We start from the raw sequence: 21,228 nt of genomic DNA, 5'->3' as shown, positions 1-21,228 counted from the left end.
CCTAACCATCAGCCTCAAGAATACGAACATCATGGGGCAGGATGTCAGAAATGCTCCATCCATCAATATTGGCGACCACGCTCTGGAAGTGGTTCAAGAGTTCACCTACCTAGGCTCAACTATCACCAGTAACCTGTCTCTAGATGCAGAAATCAACAAGCGCATGGGTAAGGCTTCCACTGCTATGTCCAGACTGGCCAAGAGAGTGTGGGAAAATGGCGCACTGACACGGAACACAAAAGTCCGAGTGTATCAGGCCTGTGTCCTCAGTACCTTGCTCTACGGCAGCGAGGCCTGGACAACGTATGCCAGCCAAGAGCGACGTCTCAATTCATTCCATCTTCGCTGCCTTCGGAGAATACTTGGCATCAGGTGGCAGGACTATATCTCCAACACAGAAGTCCTTGAAGCGGCCAACACCCCCAGCTTATACACACTACTGAGTCAGCGGCGCTTGAGATGGCTTGGCCATGTGAGCCGCATGGAAGATGGCAGGATCCCCAAAGACACATTGTACAGCGAGCTCGCCACTGGTATCAGACCCACCGGCCGTCCATGTCTCCGTTATAAAGACGTCTGCAAACGCGACATGAAATCGTGTGACATTGATCACAAGTCGTGGGAGTCAGTTGCCAGCATTCGCCAGAGCTGGCGGGCAGCCATAAAGACAGGGCTAAATTGTGGCGAGTCGAAGAGACTTAGTAGTTGGCAGGAAAAAAGACAGAGGCGCAAGGGGAGAGCCAACTGTGCAACAGCCCCAACAAACAAATTTCTCTGCAGCACCTGTGGAAGAGCCTGTCACTCCAGAATTGGCCTTTTGGCCACTCCAGGCGCTGCTTCACAAACCACTGACCACCTCCAGGCGCGTATCCATTGTCTCTCGAGATAAGGAGGCCCAAAAGAAAAGAAACAATAGAATCACTCCAAACTAGTTTTAAAAAAATAAAATCTGTTCACAAATCAATGGAAAAGCCACATTTATTTCTCTTTCCAGTTGCCCAAATGCTTTGTATCAATTTAGTGACCTCAGAAGGCATTAAGAATCAACAATGTTGCCTGGCATCGGAAGAACATGTTGCCAGCTTTCCTTTCCCTGAAGGGCAGTTGTAGAATAGTTGATCTTATATGTCAATCCAGCTAGTCCAAGCATTCTCAGATTTATTGAATTCAACTTCATAACTGGTCCTGGTAGGATTGGAGATCAACCACCTCTGGAATGCTGATCAAGTACCATAATCACTATACCACCTTAAAATTATGATAAACAGCAGATGTTCTTGATTAACACAAGTAGTTTCTTTCTCGAGAAACTCCTATTGATGACTGTCCATAAAGGAAATCAGCACCAACATGCCACCTTTTTCCAGTTAAAAAATAAAACAGGCTTTTTACAAGAATTATATTTAATAGAAGTGATGAGAAGGAGCATAGCATTTTAGTGTTGTAAATTTCAGTGGTTAATTCATTATTTATTGACTTTTAAGTGGCAACTTGGCTACCATTAATTGGGAAGGTCAAAACAAAGAACAATGAAGATAATCGTCATTATAAATATTTTACAACAGTTTTGTGTGAAAGATACGAAAACAAGAATGCTCGTCAATTGATTACTTCAGTCTTATAAAGATACTGACTTTATAAAACACAAATTTTCTAGTTAGCTTTTGAAAAAAAGGCACTAAGTTTCTTACTATAGTTTCCTGCATAAGAAACATAACCCCAACCTCAAGATAACTAGTAAACAAGAATCTCAGAAATTTGTGGCAACAATAAGGTGGCACATCCACTTTGACAACAATTTCTTCTGTGAATATGAAATGACAAAATGCAACAACTGGGAATTGGGCATTTTATTTTGACTGGGAAGGGGTAGGAGCAATTCACAAAATACATATGGCAATTTCCAGACACTGGAGGTCACAACTCCAACTTTTTGCATGTTATGTTGCTTATTTCACAAAATGCCTTCAATGCAGAGAAGAAATTGTCCAGATCGAGCAAAAAAGCCTACTCATAGGACACTGTTAGAATATAATCAGCTGAGGAATTGGCAATTCAGTGAACCAGTTAAAAAAAAGTCTGCATATATTCTAGCAATATTCAGTGTGCAGATATCAACATTCCATCAGGCCGGTAAAGTCCAGCAGTCAGTCATATAATTCATTACTGGGTTCTTGTAGAAAAAACTATCACAACCAAATAAAATAACACTTTAAAACAGATGCTTTCAAATAAATCAAAACACAATCCAGAAAAATAGGAGAAACATTTTTTTTCTTGTTGCAGTGAACATTGAAATATGCAGGCAAAAGCAGTCTCCAAAATCAGGTCGACAAATGAAGTCATCGGAGAAATTTCACATACTTTGACAGACTTAAGCATATCTGTTGCACAACAGGTTTAGCTATCACCACTAGATCTGGCTGGATCATATCAAATGGTGTTCGGCCTCCCATATTTCTGGCAAAACAGATCACTACTCCAGCATCATCCGAGAGAACAGAAACAACCCCGACTCCTCTTCACCATGAACTGTCTCCGTAAATCCCTCCCCTCTGCCACTTCCACCCACCTCCAACAACAAATTAAAAGAGCTCATGGTCAGTGACCATCCATTCAGCTGCTTCCTCCTCTTCCCTACCAAGCCAAATCTCCCAACTCCCTCTTGCTCTAGCTCTGAACCTGCATTAGTATCCAGTTTTTCTCCAACTTCCCCTCATGCCCTATCTGACCTCATCTTTTCCATGAGCCCATCTGTTGTTCAATTGCCCCATTCCCACTAAACTGAACATCCAATTTCCTTCTGGGCCTGCATACTAGCTGACAAACACATCGAGTCCTCAGTCTTTGCAAACTACCACATGATCTGCAACCTCCCTTTTCTCAAACTCCTTGACCATGTTGTCGCATCCACATTTGTGCTCCTCTTTCCCACATCATCATTGAATCACTCAAATCAGCTGTCCAGCACTACCAGGAAGCAGCCCTAAATCAAAGTCGCACATGATATCTTATGACTCTCCTTCCTCATCCTCAACACCTTTCGATAGCCGTTGATGCCACTAAGACTATCCTCCAATACCGTTGTCCAGCTCGTTGGGACTGAGCTCGCTTGGCTCCACTCATAACTATGCAATGAAAGGCAAAGCATCTCCAGCAATGACTTCTCTTCCCATTTCCACACTGTTACCTCTGGATCCCCAGAAGGATATACCCTTGGCTCCCTCTTCTTATCCACATACTGCCTCTTGATGACAACATACATACACATGGCTTCCATATGTACACTGATGACACCCAGTTCTAACCTATGCTTTAAATAATCTGGGCCCCATCCTCTGGAAAGCATTGCCTCGGCTTTCTGTCTCCCCACCTCCCTCTACTTTTTTTTAAAGAAACTCCTTTGGTCAAACTTAAAGTATCTTGTCCTACTATCTCTTTCATTGCCCGTACGAACATACAAACATACAAATTAGGAGCAGATGTAGGCCATTAGACCCCTACAGCCTGCTCCACTATTCAATTAGATCATTGCTGATCTGTTCGTGCCTCGAATTCCACATTCCCATCTACCCCCGATCACCTTTGACTCCCTTGCCTAACAAGAATCTACCTCCGCCTTAAAAATATTCAATGACCCCACCTCCACCACCTTCTAAGGCAGAGAGTTCCAAAGTCGCACAACCCTCAGAAAAAAATTTCTCCTCATCTCTGTCCTAATTTTAAAACACTGCCCCCTAGTTCTGGACTCACCCACAAGAGGAAACATCCTTTCCGCATCCACCTTGTCAAGACTGCTCAGTATCTTCTATACTTCAATTAAGTCTCCCTTCACTCTTCTAAACTCCAGTGAAAACAAGCAGAGTCTGTCTAACCATTCCGAAGACAACCCGCTCTCATTCCAGGTATCAATCTAGTAAACCAGCTCTGAACCGCCTCCGTCGCATTTACATCCTTCCTTAAATAAGGAGACCAAAACTACACACAGTATTCAAGATGCGGTCTCACCGATGCTCTGTATAACTTAAGCATCACAGCCTTACTTTTATTTTCAATTCCTCGTAATAAAGGATAGCATTCCATTAGCCTTCTTTATTACTTGCTGAACTGGCAAACTAACTTTTTGTGACTCATGCACTAGAACAACTAGATCCCTCTGCAACTCGGAATTCTCCAGTTGCTCTCCATTTAATTAATACTATGCTTTTTTATTTTCACAATTTCACATTCCATGCTTGTCTTGCTGTGATTCTGTCAAGTGCCTTAGGACATTTTTCTACATTAAAGGTGCTACATAACTGCAAGCTGTGTTTATTGACTTCATGCCTTTAAATTCTATTCTTGTGTTGCATGCCAATTTAAATTTTGAACAATCTGGCCAACAAAACAGTTCAGAACTCATTCCTGACATTTGTTATTTATTCTTCCACCTTTTAAAACGATCAATCACAGACTTTTAAGAATTTCACACCAGTCCTTGTAAATATCTGAATTTAATTCATTCCTTGTATTATTTAGCTTACAATAAAATACCAAAGCTGCATTAAGCATTATAAAACAGGCTACCAGATTAATTTCAGAAAGTTGAAATTCTCCATCAAATTTGCACTATAAAGACAATATATATTTCGGTGATTTATTTAGCAACTCAATTTTGAATGATTCCTGTGAATATTACATAACCACCAACTGCCTCTCCACTGACCCCAATGTGGCTTAGTACAGTTTAATCAACTCTGTTACCACTCACACATTACTTGATCTCTGTTGTAAGTGGAGCCAGTTTTTGAGGGGCGTATTGTTGGAGTTTTAAAATTACTAAATCGAAATCAAGGTGTAATGGCTTTAGACTATGCATCTGTGTTGTGCATAATTAGGCCTTTTACTGGAAAGCCAAAGGTCACATTTTCCACAAAAATAAACAATTCCCTAATCCATTTTTTAAAATCCTTACTGAAACATCCTGTGTTTCAAGCAGTTTATTCCAAATTTGGGTTAACTGTGCAAAATCTTGTAACTGGTGTCAAGTCGGTTTCTTTTTCAGGTTAAGAGTTTCTCACCTGATTTGAGCTGAGTTTCGGCAGAGTCTTCCTCGCTCTGTGAATCTTGACCTCGGTATTGAGGCCTTCAGAGAGTTTTTTAGCCTGAGATGTATTTTCTTCTGGGTTTTCTTCTCCTGTTGTGGCTGATGCCACATTAAGCGGTTTCATGGCTTGATTTTGCAGAACTTCAGCAGCTATCACTGCACTTAAGTTTTTTACCTTGTTAACTCCTCCAGCCTTGCTAGGAGATGAAGGAAGCGTTTTGGCAGCATGACCGATTAGAGGAGGATTCCCAGTCTGTACCTGTGGTAAAGGTTTACTACTTAAAACAAATCCATTACTTCCTGTCAAAGATGTTAGTGTCAAATCATCTGAATTCATATGATTACTTGCTTTAATAGTCTTATTGTCTTCTCCTAATATTCCATTTTCATTTATTTGCTTTAGTTCATTTAAATCCTGTGATGTTGTTTTCACAGTGTCCTGAGTGTTTTTAACTGACGTCTGATGAATCTTTGTTGAAGATGCTTCTTCACTCTTTCCACAAGAACCATTGGTTTCACCATCTGCAAACATCTCACAAGCTTCCAGTGGCTTCTCTGTGGCACTCAAATTAGCAGCTGAGAGGTCACTTCCTGTAGAAGAGGTCACAACAGTTTTATTACTTCCCAAAGAACAGTATGTGGACAAACTGAAGGAAGAATGTAGCAATAGCAAGTATGAAAATGGTTAATATGTGCAGCAAGAGATTTTTGGGTACCCCAAGTGAGGAATAAATAAAGCATTGTAACAAATAAACATAATTTTGGAAAAATTACTTTTATACGGCCATGTTTAAATTTTGACCTTGCAAGATCACTCCATGATTCTAAGATAGCTTTTTAACGGAAATACTCATTTACAGATTCCTCTCCTTGGTCTTTTAATGAAAACTTGTAAAGTTTTAACTCTTCAAAAACGATCAAGGCACTGAAACTGGATAAGGGGCGCAAAAAGACTTAACATGTCTAGACATTAGGGTATCAGTTGTATTTGTGCTCGGAAACCACTTTATAGAAAACTTCCTTTATGTTAAAAGGTAAAAAGTCAAACAGTACTGTAACATATATGGACTACTCTAAATTAGTATTTATCAGTTGATTTAGTTAGTATGTGCCAAATAATTTCATAAACTTCAATTTTAAATTGTCAGATTTGAAAGATCGTATTTGTTCATCTACATTATGGAAATGTTTAATATGTGCACTATATAACCAGATTGATTATTAGAGGACTGGAAAATACAGAATACTTTATCCAGACTGCTAAATTAATGCACAAAAAATTTACAGTCCTTCATGTTAGCAGTCCAATGTTCCACAAATCATGAATCCTAAAATATCAACTCAATTTCCCAAGCATGTGTTTCACAAAAAGGTTACCAGCTAAATATTTCTTTGAGAGATATTCTTTGAGAGGAATAATTGACAATCTAGTTGTGCGAGACCCTTTGGGGGATGAGCAACCATAATATGATAGACTCCATCAAGATGGAGAGTGACGTAGTTGATTCTGAGACTAGGGTCCTGAATCTTAAAGGAAACTACGAAGGTATGAGGCGCGAGTTGACTATGATGGATTGGGAAACGTTACTTAATGGGATGACGGTGGATAGGCAATGGCAAACATTCAAAGAGCGCATGGATGAACTGCAACAATTGTTTATTCCTGTCTGATGCAAAAGTAAAAAGGGAAAGGTAAACCATGGCTTACAAGGGAAATTAGAGACAGCATTAGATCCAAGGAAGAGGCATACAAATTCATCAGAAAAAACAACAGAACTGAGGATTGGCAGCAGTTTAGAATTCAGCAAAGGAGGACCAAGGGATTGATTAAGAAGGGGAAAACAGAGTACGAGAGCAAGCTTGCGGGGAACATAAAAACTGACTGTAAAAGTTTCTATCGGTATGTGAAGAGAAAAAAATTGGTGAAGACGAATGTAGGTCCCTTACAGTCAGAAACAGGGGAATTTATTATGGGAAACAAAGAAATGGCTGACCAACTAAATGCATACTTTGGTTCTGTCTTCACAAAGGAGGACACAAATAACAGACCAGGAATGTTGGGGAACACAGAGTTTAGTGAAAGGGAGGAACTGAAGGAAATCAGTATTAGTAGAGAAATGGTGTTGGGGAAATTGATGGGATTGAAGGCGGATAAATCCCCAGGGTCTAATAATCTACATCCCAGAGTGCTTAAGGAAGTGGCCCTAGAAATAGTGGATGCATTGGTGGTTATCTTCCAAGATTCTATAGACTCTGGAACAGTTCCTACAGATTGGAGGGTAGCTAATGTAACCCCATTATTTAAAAAGGGAGGTAGAGAGAAAACAGGGAATTATAGACCAGTCAGCCTGACGTCGGTAGTGGGGAAAATTCTAGACCCCGTCATCAAAGATTTTACAGCAGAGCACTTGGAGAACAGTGGTAGAATCGGACAGAGTCAGCATGGATTTACGAAAGGGAAATCATACTTGACAAATCTACTAGAATTCTTCGAGGATGTAACTAGTAGAGTTGATGAGGGACAGTTGTGGATGTGGTTTATTTGGACTTTCAGAAGGCTTTCTACAAAGTCCCACATAAGAGGTTAGCGTGTAAAATCAAAGGGCATGCGATTGGGGGTAGTGTATTGCGATGGATAGAAAATTGGTTGGCAGACAGGAAACAAAGAGTAGGAATAAACGGGTCTTTTTCTGAATGGCAGGCAGTGACTAGTGGGGTACTGGAGGGATCGGTGCTAGGACCCCAGCTATTCACAATATATATTAATGATTTAGGTGAGGGAACTAAATGTAATATCTCCAAATTTGCAGATGACACAAAACTGGGTGGGAGGGTGAGTTGTGAGGAGGATGCAGAGAGGCTTCAGGGTGATTTGGACAAGTTGAGTGACAAATGCATGGCAGATGCAGTATAATGTGGATAAATGTGAGGTTATCCACTTTGGTAGCAAAATCAGAAAGGCAAGTCATCTGAACGGCTATAAACTGAGAGGGGGGGGGGGGGAATATGCAACGAGACCTGAGTGTTCTCGTATACCAGTCGCTGAAGGTAAGCATGCAGGTGCAACAGGAGGTAAAAAAAGGCAAATGGGATGTTGGCCTTCATAGCGAGAGGATTGGAGTACAGGAGCAGGGATGTCTTGGAGCAATTATACAGGGCCTTGGTGAGGCCACACCTGGAATATCGTGGACAGTTTCGGTCTCCTTACCTGAGGAAGGATGTTTTTGTTACAGAGGGAGTGCAGTGAAGGTTTACCAGACTGATTCCTGGGATGGCGGGAGTGACATATAAGGAGAGATTGAGTCGGTTAGGATTATATGCGCTGGAGTTCAGAAGAGTGAGGGGGGGGGGGGGGGCGCGGGATCTCATAGAAACCTATAAATTTCTAACAGGACTTGACAGGGTAGATGCAGGAAGGATGTTCCCGATGGTGGGGGAGTCGAGAACCAGGGGTCACAGTCTAAGGATACGGTTAACCTTTCAGGACTGTGATGAGGAGAAATTTCTTCACCCAGAAAGTGGTCAGCCTGTAGAATTTGCCACCACAGAAAGCAGTTGAGGGCAAAACATTGTATGTTTTCAAGAAGGAGTTAGATATAGCTCTTGGGGCAAAAGGGATCAAAGGATATGGGGGGGAAAGCGTTGTTACTGAGTTGGATGATCAGCCATGATCATAATGAATGGCGGAACAGGCTCGAAGGGCCAAATAGCCTACTCCTGCTCCTATTTTCTATGAACAAAGTGATTCTTGACACACAGCCGGCAGGGACGTCATCCGACGGCGCCAACTTGCGCACATGCGCAAGTGGGCTCCTGCTCTCTGCACGTGCGCTGCGTTCTGCACTGTCAGGACCGGTTGGCGCATGCACAGATGACATCATCCTGTAAATTGCCAGGACTGGTACACACATGCCCAGGTGACATCATCGCATAACGCGGTAGAGAGCAAGCGGGGAGAGAGCCGGGTGTGGGGGATTGGAGAGCGGGGCGGGAGCAGCCGCAGACCGTGTTGGTGGTGGCAGCGGGTGCGCTCTCCTCCTGCACACCACCCTCCCCACTCTCTCCAGCCATCGCCCCCACCCCACCCCCCTCTCCAGCCATTCCCCCCACCCCACAACCAACTCACGCTCTCTCTGGCCATTAAGGTAGATAAGTCCGCAGAGCCTGATGGGATCTACCCCAGAATACTGAGGGAGGCAAGGGAAGAAACTTATGGGGCCTTGACAGAAATCTTTGCATCCTCATTGGCTACTGGTGAGGTCCCAGAGGACTGGAGAATAGCCAATGTTGTTCCTTTGTTTAAGAAGGGTAGCGAGGATAATCCAGGAAATTAAAGGCCGGTGAGCCTTAGTCAGTGGTAGGGAAATTATTAGAGAGGATTCTTTGAGGCAGGATTTACTCCCATTTGGAAACAAACAAACTTATTAGCGAGAGGCAGCATGGTTTTGTGAAGGGGAGGTTGTATCTCACTAATTTGATTGAGTTTTTTGAGGAAGTGACGAAGATGATTGATGAAGGAAGGGCAGTGGATGTTGTCTATATGGACTTCAGTAAAGCCTTTGACAAGGTCCCTCATGGCAGACTGGTACAAAAGGTGAAGTCACACGGAATCAGAGGTGAGCTGGCAAGATGGATACAGAACTGGCTCTGTCATAGAAGACAGAGGGTAGCAGTGGAAGGGTGCTTTTCTGAATGGAGGGATGTGACTAGTGGTGTTCCGCAGGGATCAGTGCTGGGACCTTTGCTCTTTGTAGTATATAAAAATGATTTGGAGGAAAATGTAGCTGGTCTGATTAGTAAGTTTGCGGACGACACAAAGGTTGGACGAGTTGCGGATAGTGATGAGGATTGTCAGAGGATACAGCAGGATATAGATCGGTTGGAGACTTGGGCGGAGAAATGGCAGATGGAGCTTAAATTGGACAAATGTGAGGTAATGCATTTTGGAAGGTCTAATGCAGGTGGGAGGTATACAGTAAATGGCAGAACCCTTAGGAGTATTGACAGGCAGAGAGATCTGGGCGTACAGGTCCACAGGTCACGGAAAATGGCAATGCAGGTGGATAAGGTAGTCAAGAAGGCATACGGCATGCTTGCCTTCATCGGTCGGGGCATAGAGTATAAAAATTGGCAAGTCATGCTGAAGCTGTACAGAACTTTAGTTAGGCCACACTTAGAATATTGCGTGCAATTCTGGTCGCCACACTACCAGAAGGACGTGGAGGCTTTGGAGAGGGTACAGAAGAGGTTTATCAGGATGTTGCCTGGTCTGGAGGGCATTAGCTATGAGAGGTTGGATAAATTCGGATTGTTTTCACTGGAACGACGGAGGTGGAGGGACAACATGATAGAGGTTTACAAAGTTATGAGCAGCATGGACAGAGTGGATAGTCAGAAGCTTTTTCCCAGGGTGGAAGAGTTAGTTACTAGGGGACATAGGTTTAAGGTGAGAGGGGCAAAGTTTAGAGGGGATGTGCGAGGCAAGTTCTTTACACAGAGGGTGGTGAGTGCCTGAACTTGCTGCCGGCGGAGGTGGTGGAAGCAGTTACGATAGTGAAGTTTAAGAGGCATCTTGACAAATACATGAATAGGTTGGGAATAGAGGGATACAGTCCCCGGAAGTGCAGAAGGTGTTAGTTTAGGCAGGCATCAAGATCGGCGCAGGCTTGGAGGGCCGAATGGCCTGTTCCTGTGCTGTACTGTTCTTTGTTCTTGTTCTATTCCTCCTCCCCCTCCGGCCACCAATCCACGCTCTCTCCGGCCATTTCTCCTCCCGCCTCCCCGCCCATTCCCCAGCCAGCCGATCTCTCAGGCCATTGTGTGCTGCCATGTGTGTACGTTGCCTTTGTGTGATTATTTGAGCAGCGCCCTCTTTAGTACTGGCAGCTGCCTGAATGTCGCTGACTGACGTTTTAGTTGAACAAGCTGCATTTGCGCATGTGCCAGTGCAGCGCCACCTTGTGGCAGCGTTGTCAGCAATTTGGTGTATTTCAATCATGAATTCTTCCTTTTATTAAGAACCTAAAATTATCTTTTAGCCCAACAAATACTATTTGATATTACACTGCAATAGTTTTACTTCTAAATCAACTGAAAAAATAGGCACACTATTCCATCCTTCATGGCTTACTTTGAACTCAATAGTTTTCTATGAACTAAATCTACATGTTATCATAACTGGAAATCAAAGTCTACATTCGTGTACTATGAACTATAAAAGTCTTCAAGACATTTTAATGGCTTGTTTATATTATACATTCAAAAAAAAGCAATGCTATGAGTCTGTGCTCGTGTCTTTATTCACCTTTGTCTTCAGTAGTGGATAGTTCCTTGGCTACTTCCCGCTTCCGGTCTTCTATAGCGGAGTCTGCCCCAGTCATACCTGCAGACTGCAATAAAACAGGATTACTACATATTTAGCTGATAAATAGGCTGAATTGCTATTTTATTATTCTCCACTTAGTCCCTTCTTTCTACATAGATCACGTGCATAATTTTAAATCTGCAATTTGAAAATTCAGTGACCAATGAAAACCAATATGAGCTGAGCTTTCACCAAATGAGTTCAATGTCAGTGATTCTATTACCTTATGAAATCATTCCTTTTCAAATAAGGTCAATTTAACAAGCATGCAGGTAGATGAAAGCATGGTCTGCTGATAAACCCAGACTACCCTAACCTTTTGAAGCAAAATCACTTTCCCTCAACTGTCAAGGTGCAAGGGTTAGCTTAAAGAAAAATCACAAATTAGGTGGGAAAACACCCAGGAACCCACGTAAACAGGTGGAGTACAATGCACACATATGCTACATAACAGCAATGGTGGACTGGAATAACCATTAGCATGCAATACATTTAGTTGAAAATAACATTTGTAGCAAAACACATCCCCATTGTGCTTGGGGCAGTGCAAAACAAACAGAAAGATAATGAATTATAAAGTGCTAAGTGGCATTCATTAAGTTCTAATGAAACACTTCAGGAGGTCCAGACTGAGGGGGCTCAATCCACTATTTAGGGTGCTCCTGCTCTAATTCAGGTTATTTGGAGTCTATGACTGCAAGTTATTGTTATTCAAAACAGTTACATGATTATCTTTTGAGGAGGTGACGCTTGATATGCTGAAGTTAATTCTTCCATAAAATTCTGAAGGTCAGACATACACTGTATGGTTAACACTATTTGTCTGATATGAGATAAAAAGATCTAAATGGTGGAACTATAATTTAATGTTTTCTACATTGACCTGCATTTCCAACCTATCTGCCCATCCTACTTGCCCCTATATCCTTCTTCAGATTTTTACCAATGTTTATTAAATTTGGCATCTCTAATTTGCTTCCCATCAGCAAATTTGGAACTTATTCCCTCAATTGCTAAGTCCAGATCATTAACATATTTAGCAAGAGAAAGTGGCCCAAATAAAAACTGCGAAGAAAAACCGCCCATCACACTTCTCTATTCCAAAAAACTTACTTTCACTTAGTTTTTCTGCCCTCCAACCGTTTCTTTCCACAGAGCCACATTTCCCTTAACTTTGTGACATTTGGTCACAAATCATTTATGGTACAGTACCTTATCAAATGCTTTGTTTTTTTTAAAAAAAACACATCTACTGCAGTACCTTTATCCTCTGTTGCTCCCAAAAAGAATTTCAGGAGGTTGGTCAAGCACATCTTTTCATTTCGAAATCTATGTTGTTTCTGATCAACTCATGCCTCTCCCTTGATTAACTCATGCACATTAATTTCATCCTGTACTATAGACTCTACTAGCTTACCAAAATTAACTGGCCTCTAATTTCCTGTCTTATTGCAGTCTCCTTTCCTGAAGAGGGGAGTACGATTTGCCAACCTCCAGTTCTCTGGCACCATTTTCTTTTCCATTGAATTTTGGCAAGTTATAAATCAAAGCCTCGATTATTTCCCTCCCTAGCTTCCCTCAGGATCTAGGGTGCAAACAGTGAGGTTACGGTGATTTGTTTCCCTTAGTTTTCAGTAATTTATTTTTTCCACACCAACTTTCTTTGAAAAATAACCTCTGCTGTTAATTGAACAATTTCAATATCTGCCTCAATTATGAAAATTTATGCAAAGTACTTATTTAGTATTCTGCTATTCCCTCACTCTCTATTCACCCACTTACTAATTTGTCCATAGAACGTCTTTTTCTTGCTTTGATATTTTTGCTAATTTTCTTTTGTACTCTTTCCACATGTAGTAGCTTCCCTCTGTTCTTTCGCTTTCTTATTTATTTATTGCTCTGTAAGCAATAAATGCTCTATTTTAGTTTCAGATTTCATTTAATCTCTCTCTGTTCATCCAAAGAACCCAACCCTCAATGCACTCTTTTATCCTCACAGGAATATATTGGATTTGTGCCCTCTTCATCTGCTACTTCAAGTGTTTCTCACTGTTGGCTTACAGTAATATTTACCAATTGTTCCTTCAATTTGATCTAGTAAAGGTTCTATGGATTCCACAAGACAAAAGAGCTAGCCCAACCACTTGAAAATACAACTTGCCTATCATCAAAGCAGCTTGTACTGTATTCTGCAGATACATTATGGTCACAGTTTCTTTGGCTCCCTGTCAAGAACAATCATGTTCTAAATCTCACATACACAATGTAAATGGCCAGACCTGGTCTATCGTAGATAGATACAACCAGAATCTCAAATTAGACTACTGTACCATGTTTGAGCTTGTCCAAGACTCTTGTTACCAAGATTCTGTAATGGGCTCCTCTGTCCATTAAGAACCGGAAGAGGGCGTAACTGGTAATCTTTCAACCCACAGATCACAGTGGAAAGATGTTGGAGCAAAACTGAGATTTAAAAAGGAAGATTTCCAGCATCTGCAGTATTTTGCCTTGGTTTTGAAAAAAGGCATGCAATAAATGCATACGATAAAAGGTAGACTACAAGAACTACAAAAGCTTTAGAAAATAAAGCCAAAGAGATTAGGAAGGCTAAGAAAGGCTATTAGGAAAACTGGTGGTAAACCAAAAGAGGAAGAGCAAGGGTATTTGCAAGAACATAAAAGGATAATATCACGTACAAATGAACAAGGCCTATCTTATACTTCATAAGAAATTAAGATGTTTATTATCTTCTACAAAGTTAGTACACAACGAGAATGTGATTAACTTTTCAATGCTATGTCATTTGAATATTAATGGCATTAAAAACTGAAAAGTGACCTGGCCAAAATGGTAGGTGCCCAGAAAGTCCCAGTACTGAAAGAAGTTGGGCAAAAGGATGGCAGATAGAGGTTGTGAGGGAGTTACCCCTTGCTCAGGACCAGATGCTGAGCTCTTAAAGTTCTCCCAGTTGATACCAAATTTCAGTGAGGGGGATGTGGAAGCATTTTTTTTATGTGTGTTTTGAAAAGCTTGCAAAACAGTTCAAGTGGCCAGGAGACAGCTGGATGCTGCTATCGCAAAGCAAACTAACAGGAAAATCCATGAGGTTTATTCACTGTTGCCTGATGAGAGTTCATCAGATGATCAGATGACTAAAATTTTATCCTGAGTGCATACGAGCTAGTACTGGAGGCGTACCACTAAAAGTTCTGAACTCTCCGAAAGCAGCTGGAACAAATTTACATCGGAGTTCGAAAGGGTTAAGCAACTCGCTTTCGACCAATGGATACAGACATTTAAGATAGAGTACACCGATGAAAACCTCAGATATATGATCCTCCTCGAGGAGTTCAAAAACTCACTTCCCCTTTCCATAAGAAACCACGTGGAGGAATAAAAGGTTCCAAGAGCCAGGCAGGCAGCAATCCTGGCTGATGATCATACACTTATTCACAAGCCCTTGCCCCAAGGGCAACACTTCCCTAGTCACCTCCAAAAATCTGAAAAGGATAAAAGGTGGGAAGGTGATAGAAGGATGAACAACCATGAGCAAGAAGGGAGAGCTGGAAACAGAGGAGAACCTCCTCAGGCCAAAAAGGAAGGTGCTGGAAATTATGGGGAAAACCAGCAGGACTAATTAGGGCACGCCAGACCACTACAGGAAAAGGGGCCCTGATGGAAAGCACAGCAGACCAGCTAGAAACCAGCCAAATGACCAAACTCCAGAGACTGTATACCTTTTGTTTTATGGACTCTAACTCAACCAATCTACCTTTGCCCACTCTGTAACCTATTTGTGTGTGTAAGGGTGAAAGTTGGTGCATCGTTTACTATTTTATTAGTTTGATTTAGGTACAATAAAGTTAACCTCTATCTTTGCTAACTCAGGAATCCTGTCTGATTGGTTTTTGTTATGATCATAGGAAGTAAGTAATCAAACACATACTGAATTGGCCAGTACATTCACTTTAAGGAAGAATTAAACCTGTTGTGGTCTAAAAAGGAGTGGGAAAAGAGGGAAGCCCTTCAACCCCTCCTCACTTGACCATAACAGTGCTTAGAAAGAGATGGGCTAAAGCTAGGAGTCAACATGGCTTTGCGAAGCAGTTATGGATTAATTTAATCATTTTCGAAGAAAATCACAGCGCATAAAAAGAGTATGATGGATGCGGAATACATCAACTTGCACAAATTATTTCATGAGACTGATGTTTCTAGGATTGTCCTATGAGGAGAGATTGAGTAGACTAGGCCTATATTCCCTGGCATTTAGAAGAATGAGAGATTATCTAATTGAAACAGAAAATTTCTTAAGAGCATGACGGGGTAGATGCTAGGAAAATGCTTCCCCTGGCTGGAGAATCTGGAACATGGCCATTTAGGACTGAGATGAGGAAACATTTCTTCATTCAAAGGGTTGTGAATCTTTATAATTCTATACGCCAGAGAGCTGTGGATGCTCAATCGTTGAGTATACTCAAGACAGAGGTCAATAGATTTTTGGGTACTAAGAGAATTAAGGTTATGGGGATAGTGCAGGAAGATGGGGTTGAGCTACAAGATCATCCATGATCTTGTTGAATGATGGGGAAGGCTCAAATGGCCAGATGGCCCACTATTGCTTCTATTTCTTCTGTTCTTATATAAGAAACTTGTCAAAATGAAGGCAGATGGAAGAACTTGCATTTAAATAGCACTATTCACAACCTCAGGATGTCTCAATGAAATTTACAGCCAATGAAGTACTTTTTTTGAATAATCACTGTTGTAGTGTAGGAAAATAGCTTCATGCATAGAGGGATGGTTGGAGGACTGTAAGAAAAACTAGGGGGTAAATGGAATTTTTTTAGATTCCATGAACATGCGTAAATGCATACAGCAGAAATCTATGCTGGGATATCCTTTGTCTTGCAGTTCTATAAATGATTTGGGAATAGGCATAGGAGGAATAATCATTGAAGTTTGCTGATGATACAAATTAGGGAGCCTGACAAACTGTGAGTCAGAATGCAAAGTAAATGCAAGAGAACATAAGGCATGTTTATGGAGTGGGCAAATAAAAATGTAAAACAGGGAAACTAGCCATATGCTCAAAACAGTCCACGTTGATGTTTACCCTCGACAAAAGCAAATGGCTCTGATCGCATTTGTTCTCGGTCCTTTTAGCCTCTTTTCCTTCATCCACCAATCCAAGCTTAACTTGAATATTGACATAGTTCATGTCTCAAGAAATAGCCATAGGAGTGAATTCCACAGCCCCACAACTCTGTTAACAAGTTTCTCTTCCATTTAGTGCCAGCTGTGGCTCAGTTGGTAGCACTCTTGCTTGAGTCACAAGGTTGTGGCTTCAAGTCCAGGACTTGAGCACAAAAATTAAGGTTGGCACTCTAAAGCAGTACTGAATGACTGTTGCACTGTTGGAGGTGCCATCTTTCAGATGAAACGTTAAACCAGGCCCTGTCAGCCCACTCAGGTGGACGTAAAAGATTCCATTGGACTATATTGAACAAGAGGAGGGGAGTTATTCCAGTATCCTAACCAATATTTATCCCTCTATCAACAAAAAATCTGATCATTTTGCTATTTTTGGGAGCTTGCCGTGCACAAACTGGCTGCCGCGTTTCCTACATTACAACATCGCTACACTTCAAAAGTACTTCATTAGCTGTAGAGCGCTTTGGGACAACCAATGGTTATGAAAGACACTATGTAAATGAGTTCCGAAGAAGGGTCACTGACCCGAAACGTTAACTCTGCTTCTCTTTCCACAGATGCTGCCAGACCTGCTGAGTGAATCCAGCATTTCTTGTTTTTGTTTCAGATTTCCAGCATCAGCAGTATTTTGCTTTTATGTAAATGCAAGGATTTTATATGACCTCATATTCTAGATCCTTCCATTACTGGAAACAGTCAGCTTCCATCCAGTCTTATCATTTTATTACTTTAAACATTTCTATCATAGCTCCCTGGATTCTGTGTTATCCTAATTTTTAAAAAGCAAGAAAATAAGTTACAGATGCAATTGCACACAGTGAAATGACAACATAATAAATGGTAAGACTTCATCATGTAGAGAAAGAGACACATTTGGTATTACATGTAGATTTATGAAGACTGCAGATCGAAAAGGCTATTAAAATGCAAATTAATTCTGATTTTAATACACATGTGCACTGACTATAAAGCAAGGCAATGTTATTTAATTAACCCAAGATACTGGGTAGGCCACAGTTACATTACACTGCATTGCACTTCCGTGCATCTGGTTTTAGGGAGAGTATCAGAGTCGTGGCAAGAGTACAGTGAAGACTCATCAAAATGTTAGGAATTATACATTATTACTGTGGAGAAAGGCTTTTCCCCTTGGAACAGAGAAGGCAAAAGACATTTTCAAAATCATGAAAGATTGAGAAGATAAATAATTATCACCAATTTGCATGGAAAAACAAGGAGGCAGACACTGAATTATCAGAGAACAAAAGAATTTTCACAGAGAACAAAAGGGGCAAGTCAGAAGAATACAGTATTTTTGGAGCATGGAATGCTTCATCATAAGTGGCTTATCGAAAAACTTCAGTATGGTTTAAAATTGAACTAAGTGTTTGAAAAGTAAGAATATAAAAGACTATGGGGAAAAGCCTGGGAAATGGTATTAGACAGTTTCAGGACATCACTGCAGGAATTCCTCAGGGTAGTGTCCTAGGCCCAACCATCTTCAGCTGATTCATCAATGACCTTCCTTCAAACATAAGGGCAGAAGTGGGATGTTCGCTGATGATTGCACAATGTTCAGCACCATTCGAGACTCTTCAAATACTGAAGCAGTCCGTGTGGAAATGCAGCAAGACCTGGACAACATCCAGGCTTGAGCTGATAAGATTAGAGATACAGCACTGAAACAGGCCCTTCGGCCCACCGAGTCTGTGCCGAACATCAACCACCCATTTATACTAATCCTACACTAATCCCATATTCCTACCAAACATCCCCACCTGTCCCTATATTGCCCTACCACCTACCTATACTAGTGACAATTTATAATGGCCAATTTACCTATCAACCTGCAAGTCTTTTGGCTTGTGGGAGGAAACCGGAGCACCCGGAGAAAACCCACGCAGACACAGGGAGAACTTGCAAACTCCACACAGGCAGTACCCGGAATCGAACCCGGGTCCCTGGAGCTGTGAGGCTGCGGTGCTAACCACTGCGCCACTGTGCCGCCCTGTGGCAAGTGGCAATAAGTGGCCGATAAGTGGCAAGTAACATTCGTGCCACATAAGTGCCAGGCAATGACCATCTCCAACATGAGAGAATCTAACCATCTCTCCCTGATATTCAATGGCATTACCATCGCTGAATCCCCCACTATCATCCTGGGGGTTACCATTGACCAGAAACTGAACTGGAGTAGCCATATAAATACCATGGCTACCAAGGCAGGTCAGAGGCCAGGAATCCTGAGGCGAGTAACTCGCCTCCTGACGCCCCAAAGCCCATCCACCATCTACAAGGCACAAGTCAGGAGTGTGATGGAATGCTCTCCACTTACCTGGATGGGTGCAGCTCCAACAACACTCAAGAAGCTCGACACCATCCAGGACAAAGCAGCCCGCTTGATTGGCACCCTGTCCACAAACATTCACTCCCTCCACCACTAATGCACAGTGGCAGCAGTGTGTACCATCCTCAAGATACACTGCAGCCACGCACCAAGGCTCCTTAGACAGCACCTTCCAAACCTATGACCTCTACCAACTGGAAGGATAAGGACAGCAGATGCATGGGACTACCACCACCTGCTGGTTCTCCTCCAAGTCACATACCATCCTGACTTGGAACTATATTGCCATTCCTTCGCTGGTTCAAAATCCTGGAACTCCCTTCCTAACAGCACTGTGGGTGTAGCTACCCCACATGGACTGCAGCGGTTCAAGAAGCAGCTCACCACCACCTTCTCAAGGGCAATTAGGAATGGGCAATAAATTTCCCACATCCCATGAACAAATGAGAAAAAATTGAAGAGCTTGTACCAGTACGGTGTGCACAATTGGTTTCCTTCCGTGTTGTAAATTGTATGCATCCAAACAGCTCCAGAGTTTGTTCAGTGTAGCCACTTGCAGGATTACTCTCACTGTCGACAATCATGATTAATTTTACTAAGATAATAATTCTATCCAGAATATCCAGGCACATCTCTGATCTAGATACAGCTCAAATATGCTGTCTTAAGATGTTTTGGTAAATTTCTAATGATTTTGACACCTGCCAAAGTGATGCACTGGTAGACTGTATTGACATCAAGAGAGTCCTGTTCCGATGAATGTGAAAACATACTGACATTATTCAGAACAAAATTGGACACTGGGAGGTGATGCCTTATTTTAAGACTAAAGGGATTTCTCAGACTTAAACTATGGCATGATATCACTGCCAGCTATTATTTTCATTGTGCTGAGATTGTTGCAATCAACACAAGTAAATTCAAAAGGCTCTTTCACACAAGCACCCAAAGACAGGAAGCCCTAGGGTCTCCAAGTCTACTCCTTCTCTAACAGCGCCTGAGAGACAGCTCAAGGTGTTTGGATTTGCGTATGGCTTTCCGCATACCCCACTTCAATGCAACAGTCAACACGCGCAACAGCAATGTAGCAGAAGAAACTTTATTCCATCTAGAAAGAGCCTTGGAAACTGTTCAGAAAATAGGCAAAGAAAAATGTTGCCGGCAGCAAAATCATTGTCTAGAAAAAAAAGCAGAGAAAAGACCTTCCTTCCTATGTTGTAGTTGTTCCAGATTTTGAGACTTTTTTCAATCAAATGGAACTCAAGCTGTAGACTGAAAACATGCACAGCAGTATTATAGAAATATCCTCTCTGACAAACTGAAACAGCACTCAGGTAATGCATGTTGATTGTGAGAGGGAAAAAAAACTGGTGATTGCCCAGTAGGAGTCACTTTTATAGGTTGGGAGGAGCAATGTAAGTTGTGTGAATGCAACCAAAATGATTGAAGTGAAATTGCAATTTCCTAACTGGACTGGATGAGTTCATCCTAGGGTGTTAAAAGAAGTAGCTAGTGAGATAGCTGATGCGTTAGTTTTAATTTTCCAAATTTCCCTAGATTCAGGGAAGGTTCCATTAGATTGGAAAATAGCCAATGTAACTCCTTTATTCAAAAAGGGAGGGAGACAGAAAGCAGGAAACTACAGGCCAGTTAGCTTAACATCTCTCTTAGGGAAAATGTTAGAAGCTATTTTTAAAGATGTTATGGAAGGGCATTTAGAAAAATTCAAGGTAATCAGGCAGAGTCAACATGGTTTTGTGAAAGGGAAATCATGTTTAAGCAATTTATCGGAATTCACTGAGGGAGTTACATGCGCTGTGGATGAAGGGGAACCGGTTCCAGAAGGCATTTGATAAGGTGCCACAACAAAGGTTATTGCAAAGAAACAAAAGCTCACAGTGTATGGGGTAACATATTGGCATGGATAGAAGATTGGCTAGCTAACAGGAAAGAGAGAGTAGGCATAAATGGGTCATTTTCTGGTTGGCAAGATGTAACAAGTGGTGTGCCACAGGGATCTGCACTGGGGCCTCAACTTTTTACAAGTTATATAAATGACGTAGATGAAGGGACTGAAGGTATGGTTGCTAAATTTGCTGATGACACAAAGACAGGTAGGAAAGTAAGTTGTGGAGAGGGCATAAGGAAGCTACAAAGAGATATAGATAAATAGATAGGTTAAGTGAGTGGGCAAAGACCAGGCAAATGGAGTATAAT

At 41.7% G+C, this 21,228-nt stretch overlaps 1 protein-coding gene across 7 annotated transcripts in view; it reads right to left on the bottom strand.

Annotated features, from left to right (window-relative positions):
• The window catches only part of LOC137347757 (histone-lysine N-methyltransferase EHMT1-like), a 194,823-nt gene that overhangs the window by 121,962 nt on the left and 51,633 nt on the right, over positions 1-21,228 (bottom strand). For all 7 annotated transcript variants that reach the window (XR_010969018.1, XM_068012668.1, XM_068012670.1 and 4 more), the window contains exons 2-3: positions 11,391-11,475; positions 5,061-5,677 (exon numbers count right to left, since the gene is read on the bottom strand). Coding sequence is in view for 6 of the 7 variants with exons in the window: in XM_068012668.1 (XP_067868769.1) it covers positions 5,061-5,677; positions 11,391-11,475 (702 nt within the window). In the remaining variant the exon portion in view is untranslated. The remainder of the gene's footprint in view (positions 1-5,060; positions 5,678-11,390; positions 11,476-21,228) is intronic.

Source organism: Heterodontus francisci, chromosome 32 (assembly GCF_036365525.1).
Source record: "Heterodontus francisci isolate sHetFra1 chromosome 32, sHetFra1.hap1, whole genome shotgun sequence".
In the NCBI taxonomy this organism is placed as follows: Eukaryota; Metazoa; Chordata; class Chondrichthyes; order Heterodontiformes; family Heterodontidae; genus Heterodontus; species Heterodontus francisci.
Note: the sequence above shows the minus strand (reverse complement) of the source record. Positions and strands in the feature narration are given on the sequence as shown.